General features: G+C 37.6%; 1 protein-coding gene across 10 annotated transcripts in view; it reads right to left on the minus strand.

Annotated features, from left to right (window-relative positions):
• The window catches only part of NCOA7 (nuclear receptor coactivator 7), a 97,851-nt gene that overhangs the window by 63,864 nt on the left and 21,559 nt on the right, over window positions 1-12,428 (minus strand). For 7 of the 10 annotated variants that reach the window (XM_085314213.1, XM_085314260.1, XM_085314275.1 and 4 more), the window contains one exon: window positions 6,561-6,692. The exons of 1 other annotated variant lie outside the window; for it this stretch is intronic. In XM_085314213.1, coding sequence (XP_085170339.1) covers window positions 6,561-6,610 — 50 coding nt within the window. In that variant the 5' untranslated portion in view covers window positions 6,611-6,692. Of the gene's footprint in view, window positions 1-6,560; window positions 6,693-8,727; window positions 8,866-12,428 lie in introns of all 10 variants that reach the window. 2 more of the 10 variants (XM_085314222.1, XM_085314246.1) reach the window with 1 other exon arrangement.

Consider the following 12,428-nt stretch of genomic DNA (forward strand, 5'->3'; position numbering starts at 1 on the left):
AAAAAAAAAAAAAAAAAAAAAAAGGAAAGAAAGAAAAAGAAATACTAACCTATACAGCAGCAGGTGGAAAGTCTGCTAAAAATACTGAAACCCCTCTCTGAAGTAATTAGAAGCCTAATCACAATAGTGTGTGACCTGGAAAATATTTTATAACTTTTCTCAATATCCAACATATAAAATCACTATCCCTCATCACACACACCTGCACCCCTAAAACACAGGGCAAACATTGTTTTGCACCCTATAAATCTGAAGATGTGGTATCTTCAGCTATTTCTTAGAAAATGGAATGCCTCTGGCAAATATGTTATTGGTCAAAACAATGGGAGTAAAATATAATATGATTTTTAGTTTCAATAACAGGATTCTGAGGTAATGTTTTTCTGTCTGGAAGCAGAACTAAGAAATTTCCCTTATACAGATGAGCTGAAACAAAGAGTTATTTCCTAGAGTCACTTATAAATTTTAAGCATCTCTAGGATCTTGGCCTGAATATTCCTCACACCCAAGATAAACCTCCACAATGGTTTGTTTTAAAAACAATGCTTGGAAACTTTTCCTTCTAAAAGCAAAAATAAATAGAGAGTGCTAATGGAAAGCTGAATAAATATCAACTCTGTCTCAGCAAAGCAGTAACAACGGCAAGGAGATGATTGCTGGAGAAGTAACCTGAGTAGTACCCAACATCTGAAGAGTGTTGCGGCGATATAGTAAGTTCGGCCAACAAAAAAAGATCTCTAACAGAAAAGCCTATGATAAAGTCTCATGAATGGGCATGCTGTCAAGAAAAGTATGTTTGTGCATTTATTTCATACCTGGGCTTCCCTTCTTCCTAGGTGGCACTGATATCCTCCCTTCTCCCCCTTTCCCTCTCCATGCCCACTATGTTCTTCTCATTTCACCATTTTCCTCTGTCTTAACAACCACAGGAATGAAAATATCAAGTACAGAAATAYTGAATGTGACAATAAAAAAAGAGAGAAAAAATCCAAAGTTCTTTGGGAAGCTTATAAACCTGTTGATTTGTAATATGCAAAAAAATGATCTACGGAGTGACTATACTGTATCAGACCATGCAGCTCAGCATCTCATCTGCAATGGTAGCCAAAAAACAAAAAACTACTAAGGGAGGACTATAAGAACATGAAAAGTACATATGATTCTTTCCCCAGCTAGTCTTTCCAGACTCTAGCTGTTTACAACTCAGTAACTATAATCATTCCTACTGTAATGGGCTGTTAATGTTTAAAAGTAAAGCTAAGGTTAGGTTGTAAACAACTAATGTTAGCAGAACATTGCATACAATTTGTTGTATTGTTTCTTGTATTTCTTTTTGGTAGCAAAAAAGCAAATAGGTAGGAAAAAATTGCAAATAAAATACTAGTGTCAAATAAATGATAACTATACTTAACACTGATCTCTRTCTTTTTAAATCTAAGGTTTAATACACAAATCTTAAATTGTATGAAGGTAACTTTAAATATCAACACCATGAATCTAAATTAAACTCAAACATATTGTAAGATTCTTTATTTTCCTTAAATATTCACATCATAAGGCAGAATGAAGTGCATATCAGGTTTTACAACTGGCTTTAGGTTCCAACTGAGTAAAGCAGGAGCTAATGGAAGTCCCGCCTACTCAATTGGTCTTTGGAGCATGTCCCAGACATTTATATCATCTGTGAGCTAAAATTCACAATTCTCCTAAGAACCTAAAATAGAAATGTGATTCAAAAGAAATGCTACTTTTAATGTACACCTCAATATAGCTTTCTTCAGATTAAGGTCACCACAAATTAGAAGCATTCATTATTTTCCCCAGTTATTAATAATTTAATGCAAGAATCTCAGCCTACTTGTAAAAAAGTTTTTTTTTTCCAAATATAGCATTTACTTATTTGTTGTTCTCTGATAAGAAAGTGGTTCAGAGCTACTTGACATAGTGACAATAGATCATAGAGAGCACGGGAAATGCTGCCTAACTCACAGTGATGAAGGTTAAGAGATAAAGAAAATTTTAAAAAGCCTATTTTGTCATTCTTTCACCAACCTACTCATCAAATTCTTCCCTTGTGATTTCTCATCTCCAAGAACTTCTTGTCCAAATATATTCAGCATCATAGAACTATGTATGCAAAACAATTCCAGTTTTAAACTGCACATTCAGTATACCAGACCATCAGTTTACATCCAAGGCAATTCTTTCTATATGACATATCACTTATTTTGGTAATTTCTTTGTAAATTTACTTAGATTTTTAATAGTTATTTATTTTAGACTTGTTTTAAAAACCGTTCCTGACATGAAAGGAACTAGGTTTCTACAAGAAATAATCAGTATTACTAGAATATATAACTAAAAAGGACACTAAGTTTGGAGGGGAGGTTGTTCTGCCCCCCCCCCCTTTTTTTTTTTTAAATGATGAGAGTCTTTTTCAGAAGGCATAACAGGACAGCACTGCTACTGTAGMTGTAGCAGCTACTTTGTTAATTAATTGCTTTCATACTATTCCTCATTACACCAAAAATCAGGATTATTTAAGTTTCAGCTTTTATTTCATTTACCAGGAATTACTTTTACATAATGTCATCCCAAATCATCCACACGCTGAAATCCCCCTGAGTTCACACAATGTTACCACCGAATTTATGCTGCAATGGAGAACCTACRTAACAGACAGGGGAGAGGCAAAGAGGTTCTCCATTCTGTAAAAACACAAGGAAGATAAAGGAAGCACAGATAAAGGAAAAGAGYGAGTTGTTGTGGGAACATAACCACAATAAAAGGAACCAAATGTCACAGTCAAGCAACAGTAAGTGGGTAGCTCATACACATAGATGTGCCATTGTACATCTATATTACATTGTACCATTTATTTTCTGACTTGCTGGACACCAGGACAGACTTCAGAGCAAGAGGAGACAGAGTTCCTTGCAAGAGCTGGAGTAATATTGGTCCATTTTGAAGCTAATGACACAGAAGTAAACAGAAGAGCCTGAAAACAAGGTTTGAAGAATTAGGAAAAAAAAAAAAAAAAAAAAAAAAAAAAAACAACTATATAGAATAGTCTTCAAATAGGAGTAGCAGTCTCAGATAAGGACTTCTTGTATAAGCTTATGCCTGCATGTTAACTGTTATATTCTTACTGCTTGCCTGTTAAACTCCCACAAGCTGTAACATCTTATCTGCACAAGGAATTTAAATTAGTCTTAAAAAAAAAGTTTTGTAGACATTTCTACTCAAAAAGTTTCAAGTTAAATCAGTTGCCAGGCCTTTTAGGCAAAAGCAAGCCCTTTACCACAGGGCATGCAGGGCAGAGGAGCATTTGGTTAGAAAAAGAAATGGATGGTGAAGGTTTATTTCAGATTCACTTCCCAGGAGGTGAGGTGGAGACCTGTGAGAAGAGTGCTGTTCCTCCAAAGGAAAAAAAAGTGAGGCACTGAGAATGCAAGATCCCAAGTGGAAAGACGCGACGGCTAGCGAGATCTCACCTATAGAGGAAGTTTAAGTTGTTCAAAAGGATAACTGTTGAAACACTGAAGCTGGGGGAAGAAAACGCAGACGGTCRTTCCCATGAGAACTTTGCTTCCTCTCTAGCAATTCAGGAGCTAGTTTGTCAGCAGATTACTGCTACCATAGTAACCACTTAAAATATTTGGGGATTCTCAAATTGAGGCTTTCGAATGATTGCTACTATGATCCATCAGACACTAAGTGTCACCCCTATCCAAAGCTTTCCTAGAGGGGCCAAGAATGACATTAGCTTGAAGACCAAGAGCTGCCCTCTGATGGGAAGTCAGTCAGCTTTGTATACCAGCCGGGCAGCAAAGCAGATGCTTGTCCCGCTGTTGGTGCCCACACGCTCCCTTGCTCTGCTGACAGAAAACTGAAGTTTCTGGTAGCAGGAGCTTAAKAGAAAGAGTAGTACAGACCATTATAGGTTTGAAGTAAAAATCCAGCAGACGCACTCATCGCCCATTTTTCTGTTAATGTCTTTGTTCCTGTTAATACCATAATAACCTTTTCCCTTATGTGAAGTCTTCCATTGAAACTCATGTATTTTCATGAGCAAAGCCCACAARTTAGCTGCAAAACATTTTACTTCAGCAGCACTAAGTGTACAAGCTTTRTCCTTTCTAATATAATCTAAGCAGAATCCTTCTCAGCAGAGTGGAACACAGCCCTTTCCCCCTTTCTCCAGACATGCAGCATGGTTTAGTCTCTTCTGCTAGCCAAGAGAGGGATCCTTTCTCCATTCCCTCATGGCAAGCAGTAGTCTTCTCCCACAAGCATAAATATCTTTTTTCTCTCCTTAATTTGATCACAGGTAGAAGTAACAAGATCACCATAAGAGGGAGAAAAGTATTTGTCCCATAGGAATATTTACTGTACATAAATTTAGATTTTGTAAATATTTGTCATCCTAGGCTCACAAAGCACAATAGTAAAAACAGTAATGCAGTAGTAATGAAAGTGCAGTGGTGCAAGTGTTGGAGAATCAGCCAAGGTTGCTCCTGGCTTAAAAAAGGATGAAATCAAGCTGGCAGGACAAAGATACCTGAAGAACCACATAAAATAAGTAAGGCTAAAATTACCAAATCTGAGTGCTCAAACTTGAGGACAGAACAAGTGTTTCAGAATCTGAAATACTAAACATCCAAAATTGACAGTGAAATCAAAATACTCACTGAATTAAAATATCTAGGTGTGTCAACGTCAGGCACCTACATTTGAAACTTCTGCCTAAATCTAGTAGAAAGTTACATTTTAAAAAGCTTGAAGACTCAGTAGGGACAACTCCCTTTGTATTACTACTATGTTCAGTTACTTGTATGACATTTGTATGGTGTTGAAGCATTTATCTATCTGCAAGCTGCTGGGACACCTGTTTACTAGAGGAAGTAAGCTAGACTTAAGATGCTAGAGTAAAATCGAGGAAATGTAAATCTGTTTCTGCTTCTGTCCCTAACTGCATACACAGACAATGTATATGAATGTAAGCTGGGCATTGTATCTTCTGACCTATTTTAGTTTCTATTAAAACAGCACTTGCAGGTCTCCAGTAGCATTCTTGTAGAAACAATACACAGATTTGTTTAGTGCGCAGACTGCATTTAAGACTTGCAACCTAGATAAAGGAGACAGATATAAGCAAAGAGGGAAGAGGCGCATAGCGCCTAAGTGCTAGATTCAGGTCTTCTCAACTTAGTGTTCTGTGCTCGTATAGGACATGCTGCCCCTGTGAATTTTAGAAGGGACTAACCAAAGACGAGACAAAATCTGCAAAAATAAATTAAATAAAATGTCAAGAGGCACTTTGTTGAAAGCCTTTTGAGGTAGTTTCAATTTGTTTAGCAGACAGCTTTTAGAAAGCATTATCACTCGCAGATCAAAATATTCTCTTCAACACCGAAGTATCTTACTCTGACATCTCTTGAAGCACAAATCTTCCTTAACAATAAATTACTTGTTCCTTAGTGCAATCTCTTTAGCTACTTCAGTTTTATCCTACTCGATACCTTCTCTGCTATAGGTGCCATTGTTTATTTTCTTTTCTCAAATACAAAATCATATTTCTTTCCACCAACATAATAGCATTTTTCTGGATGAAAAGCAAGTTACCCACAATTAACAGATGTCCTTCAACACAAAATTCAGTCTTTAACCATCCTTATATCCTCAACAGCAAAGAAGAAGTGCTCCAACTTTTCTCCTCAGCTACTTTTTCAAGGTGGGCACCTACCTCTCTAAGTGTCTGTAACACATCTAGACTAGTGTTTTAGTGCAGTTGCATTAATAGTTACTTAATACAGAGTGGAGAGAACACGTGGCTTTCCTTCTCAATGCTGCAGAAGCCATCTTTGAATTTCATCTTGAAAACAGCCAAGGAAGTTTTTTATACTAAGCTTCCACCCTTGTCCCATATAGAGCATAAATGAGCTTTTGTTTCTCTTGCACATCAGAGCTCAAAGATGACTACAAAAATATCAAATTAAAAAAGACAAGTTATTAAGAAATCAACACCAGTTATTTCTTTAAAAAAAAATCACCAACCATGAATTCCAAATGATAAAAATGACTGACAGAAAAGATTGCATCATTTATTATGGATAAAAACAATGTAGGCAACTTAGCCCATTATCACAGTCACCTTTTTTTTTAAGCTCACTTAACTCTCCTGTGAGATATTACTTAATCTGTGATTTAATTTCAAATTGGATAAACTTTACATTTAGATACATTTGTGCTTAGGTATGTTTAGACACATTTGTCAGAAACTGGACGCTGGAAGCTCAAATTCAATGCAATTTGCAATTCACTGTCCAGGAAGAGTTTTGTACCATTTGTAACACTTATAACTCAGATTTATCTCTGTTGCTCAGAGGAAATCACCACTCCAACACTAGGGACTGGAACAAAGAAAGCTCTCTCTGGATTCATAAAAATAAAACCCCTACCACATTATATGTGCTTTAAAAATTACAAAGCCTCACAAATAAGGCGGAGTGATGAGTTTCGTATTTTAAACRGCATTGAAATAAAATCCGTAATCTTACCGAGCAAAATAGCCTTGTCTTCGTTCCTTCTTCTCTTCTTTGGTCTCCATTATGTACAGTTTAATGGGCAAGGTGGGCGGCCAACCGTTATGCTCTTTTTCCGTTCAGTACCTCATATCCAGGCAGAGTCCCCTGCATATAACATTTTTAAAACAGGAAGTTCATAAATCAACATGTCAACAACATCTATACACACTTATAGGGTAGTAGAAATGCAGCTGACCCAGTGACAAAGCAATGTAAAACTAACTAGTGAATGCTTGCCATGTGGTATCAATTTAGTATACAGTAAGAAAAAATAAAAATAAAATAAATGCACTTGAGCCAGCTTCTCCAGCAGAAGAGAGGCATCTGCAAAGGAGGTAATCCAAAGACCAGTAGCAAGTTTTAAAGCCCCAGAAGGATTAAAATCTTTTGCCAGATGTTAAACAGTTTGTACCAAAACCTGTTCTTGGTTTCACCTGCATTTTGGAGAGGAAGATAAAAAGCAGGTTCAGAAACATCCACGACAAACACTAAAATTAGAAAAACATATAATGTTCTCTTCATAACAATTTTGTTAAATAGTGAGAAATTAGAAAGTTTAAAGTATTGAAAAAAGAGTAATCTATGTTCTGCACACAGGTTTGATTGTTGTGAACCATTAAACAAATAGAGAGGGAGAAACATGACGGACCAACAACCTGCTTTCCAGGTGAATTGTAGCTACCTGGAGAAAGAGTGGAGTAGGAAACATTTTCTGAGAAGTTAAAAAAACACCCAAAAGGAGACCTCAGTAATGCTGCAAACAATGTAAAAACATCTTTAGATAAGCAAATAAATATCAGGTTTTTGTTTGTTTATGACATCAGAATCATAGCAACTTTGCAGAATGCAGTAGAAAGGGATTTGTAAACCAGAAGGCGTGATTTTCAGAACTGCTTGGCAATTACTGCAATTAATGCTGTCCCGCACTAATTGCTCCTAAAGAATCCGACCAAGATCGTTTTATCCTCTTCTAATCTCCAATATATATTCAGCCTACCTCGATGGCCTGTGCCCATGCACAGAGCAAGTTTAATTTCTTGAGCGTTCTTCACTACTCCAGACTTAAGTTTAAACTAGAAGTTACTACTGAATATTTTAGTCTACAACAAAGAAATTGAAGCCATATAAATTACATATATAAAAAGCAGAAAAATTATTCTGTGACATAATCAGTTCCCATTATTTTTTCTGTATTAAAAGATCATAAGGTATAAACTGCTACATGTCACCAAAAGAGATAATGTACTAAAAACAGATTAACCTATTTGGAAAAGTTAGAGAATATATTACACTACATTCTACCTGTAACACATGCCATAATTTTCTCTCCACATATATGGACCACCAGTCCACAGCAATCAAAGTCTGCTGCTTCAAAATGCACTTTTTCTTACTCATTAATTTTGAATACAATCAGTACACCACAAAGAATCTGCTCTCTCTGATCTCTATGCCCCTACAGAGTCTTACAGTAATGGTCACTATGCAACAACACTCTTTAAATGGAAAATTTGCCTGCTACAACTTTGGATTTATAAATAGAGTAACGGTTTATCCAGGAGCTGTCTCTGCAAGTTAATGAATGTTGCAGTCTTCTGCAGGACACAAATCTACCTGGTAGTAGGATAAGAACAGTATCAAAACAAATTACTCTGTCCAGATGTCCAGTCTATATGAAGGTACTGCATGTTTCCTGAAAATTTGGGTACATCTTCATCACCCTACCCCCCTTGCTTTGGATGGGTCCTCAGAAGCTCATCAGCAACCTTGGCTTTTTTCCATACTCCTTTTAAACTTACAATAAACCTTTCAAAAGCACACGATTATCACCTTTATAGCAAACTAAGACTTCAAAGAGGAACCATTTTTCCTCCTCAGTCTACTTTGTCYGTACTGACGGGTAAACACACTTTATGGTGTGTACATGACAGACCATATCTGAGCCTCCCAAGCTCATACTAAGTATCAAGTTACCACAGAGTACTGAGATACTATTAAACCCGTGGACGTGAGGGCAGTGGGACCCATGGGATGTAGGGAGGTGGGAAGAGCAGGGGCTCTCCTCACCTCACTGAAATATGATCAGCCAGAAAGCAGAGGATCAGCAGAGGGAAGTAAGATCTGCCCTGCGGGACCTCACCCTGCCGGAGAGGCGATGGCTGCTCCTTCCATCCATTCTCTTCCCCTCCCATGATCTATTGATCCACCCAGGGGAATATCAGCTCTGCCCCGGCCTTTTGCTGGCGATGAAAGGAGTACTCATCCCCAACAAGGAAAACTACAAAAACAAAGCAAAATTCTGTTCAGAACAGATGAACACTCAAAAATTGAAATGTTATCACAGAACAAAAGCAACATAAATGTACTCTGGTAAAAACTCTCAAATAAAAAATAAGGTAAAATGCACAGCCATCTCACATGCAATAACAGATCAATGAAAGTTTTTACAATGGGGGGAAATTCAGGGGGAATGTTAGAAATGAGTAAATTCGTCAAAAGAGCATCCTAAGTCCTCCAAAGAGCTTGATAATTTCATCGGTAATTTTCAGTTGTTTTTCCTCTCTCCTCTCTCATTTCTCAGGCACAAATAATTGCATCTTTCAGTTTAAGTAGCCTGCTTTGTTACGAGACAGCTAGGTACAAAGCATTATCTTTGCTCGTTCTGCACTTGGGTAAGCATCCAAAACCGCTGCCTGTTGGCTCTAGGGCCATAATCTTCCAAACATATGCATCACTTCCTAAAACCATGCACACAGACAATGGCACATTCAACAGCACCAGCAATGCAGAAGCCCGTGAAGTATCTGATTATTTTTAGAACATTCAATGGACTTCATTACTTTGGACACAGATGGCCAGAGACAAGTTATCAAGTCGGAAAGACACACAGAATTAAAAAAATAATAATAATAAAAAATAAAGTATTTTGGACTGTGTGATTCTTTCTCCATGAATATACATATACACATTTAGGACCCTGTAGTGCCAATGCCTCTCAATCTTTAATCGGGTAGGAAAATGCTGCAATTCCCTACTTCACAAAAGGCAAACTGAAATACAGGAAGTGCCTGCACAGTCAAATGAGAACAGAAGGGCAACATGCACAAGCATCCTCATGCTAGCTTTAATTCAATCAGCAAAGATAACAAGCAGCAATAATGATGAGAGAAGAGACTAGTTTGTCAAGGAGCCAATTACTATTTTCTGTGTAAAATTTAAGCTGACAAGATACGCAAACTGTGCACAGTCTCACATTTATTTGGCTATGCAGGCACTTGCATAGAAATTAATGCCCAGATGCACTGAAGAAAACAAAGTCTGAGTTCCTCTCTGCATCTAGGTTTAAAAGCATTGAGCTTACTCAATGCTCTCAGAAAGCATGTAATGAGTGATGTACTGAACCCAGTCCCAGGGTGGCATCCTGTATTACAGCAGGGGTCCCCAAAGGTGAGCAACAGTGGCAGCATGCAAACTGCAAAAAGAAAACAGAGGTGGTGAGAGGTCTGCACACATTTTCCACAGCTAGAAAGACCAAGATGTTATGATAGAGGACTCCAGGTGGGACAACCAAGCAGATGTAGTCAGGTCAAAAATGTAGCAATAAAACTTCATTATGTAAAGGGAACGGCATGTTTCCTATACGCGCTGTGTAACCTGCACCTGCTCTCTGGTGTAGCATCTTACACAAAACTAGTTTTGTATTTTTGCTTCTGTTTTACCTCTGCCTCTGAGGCTACAGGCAAACGACACACGCAACCACTCACATGACTACACATTTCCTTACCATCACCTGCTGCAATACAAGCATTCAAATGTTGCCATAAGCCTTTTTTTGAACATGAACATCACCAGTGATTTAGCTTAGACCTTCATACAGTTCTAGCAGGTTTGCTGTGTACCCATGCCAGTTCAGACCCCTAAAAAAGCATACTATGATAGATGATAAAGACTATACTAACAGGTCAGTATTAGATTAAAAAAGGAAAGATGATATAACACCAAAAGCAGTATTAAAAATTTACACCTAGCTCACAAAGGAAGAAGTGGTAGAACTACATCAAAGCACACGTTAATGGGAAGTATTTTTAGTGTACTAGTTCTGAAATCAGGCACTCAGGATTGCTGTATGTGCTTCTGGAAAGCCCAAAGCAGTTCCTAGGGCACTGCACAGATTCAAGTAGTTACCCACACCAGCAAAGCTGCAGTACTGGGCCACACAACACATTTAAGCACAAGGCAACAGGAACAGGAGAAGCATTTTAATTCACTGCCAGGTCATATAGATGCATATAATTAAGTTTCACAAACCAAAGCTTGTGAAACTCAATCAACTCTGAAGAAGACTACTTGAGAAATGATAAACTTCGCAGCATTTTGTTAATCTATGTCTCACTGACTGAATTGACCAGGTTAAGTTCTACTGTTTTTGTCCTCTATTAATGTGCTTCATTTGGGGTAACAGTAAAAGGTTCAATTGTATACTTTCATTAGAATTACCACATAAACGTAGGGTATTTCCAAAACATGAATAAACTCTATGTTTACAAAAAGGTTACAGTCATCACGTGTAACTGAAGAGTTCCAAGCCAAACTAGGAGAGCTTCTCTGCAGTGCTGAAGTTGGGGCTGATCACTTAACCTTTGCTTGGATTAATAACCCTCTTATGAGAATAACTCCACTGACCTCTAAAGTATTGTCTGTCACATTTCTTGTAAGAAGACTATACTCTTAAGAGCCCCCAATCAAAAGGCAAAAGTTGGAAGACTGCAAATGAATTTGAACACAGAAGGGATTTCTGGACTTTTTGTTCAGATTAAACATAAATCAGTATCACAATCTCCTGATCTCCAGTGGAGAGACAGATTTTATGTGGCTGCTCCATGTTCTAGGCTCTCAGTAATATGATCAGAAATCCAAGACTGTAAAGATACGATCTGGAGCGAAGATACAAAAAGAAAACCAACACCCTTGCCCTTGCTCCTAGCTGGAATAGCKTAGGCGGTTAATATCCCCACTATAGAGAGGAAGTAGCTAATGGTCTGAGCGACTGAGTGATTTTGCTTTGTTCTGATGAAGAGAAAAAGAAAAATAACACACAGCCTAAGCTTAGAGCACCCTCAAAACACTAATTAGATCTGCAAGAGCCTGTCCACACGACCAGAGTTAAAAAAAAAAAAAAAAAAAAAAGTGAGAATCCAAGGAACAGAACAACAGTAACAAAGGAATGATTCAGCTCCAAGAGAGTCCCCACATGAGTTACTTCTGGCTTGCTTAGGAGGAGAATTTTACCACTAAGTCAGGCTGTCATACTTTACAGAAAATAAGAGGAAGCAAAAGACRTACCAGAAATTCCAGGTCATGAATGATGGTTGTCAAGAAATAAAAACATCTAGATTTAATCTTCCCTTTCTGATACTGAACTGACACTGAACACTACCAAATGTATTTTCCCATAAGAAATAAATACATTGTGTTTTATAATTCAACTGTTGTTGTTAGAAAGAAACAGGTTAAAAAGCACAGTATGGAAGAAAATTATTAATTGGCAGAGTGCTATGCCATATGGACTGTGCAAGGGCAGTGCTGTTTGAAATCAGGCCCATTTTGGAAGGTTTTTATTTTTCAATCATTAAGAACATTGCTACAGAATTTCTTGCCCGTACAAGTTATAAAAGAACTAACATCTTCATCCTCTTGCATCCCCTGTTTTAATTCATCCTGATACAAGTAAGTGTCTAGCCCAAGTCTTCTGAACCTTTCAGGCTCGCATTGCATAGGTTTGCACAACATGTCGAATCAAAACAGCAAATCCTGTGTGCTTTATGGACTGTTGACAGAAAA

Source organism: Rhea americana, unplaced genomic scaffold, assembly GCF_003343005.1.
Source record: "Rhea americana isolate MKP2758 unplaced genomic scaffold, rheAme1 scaffold_110, whole genome shotgun sequence".
NCBI lineage: Eukaryota > Metazoa > Chordata > Aves > Rheiformes > Rheidae > Rhea > Rhea americana.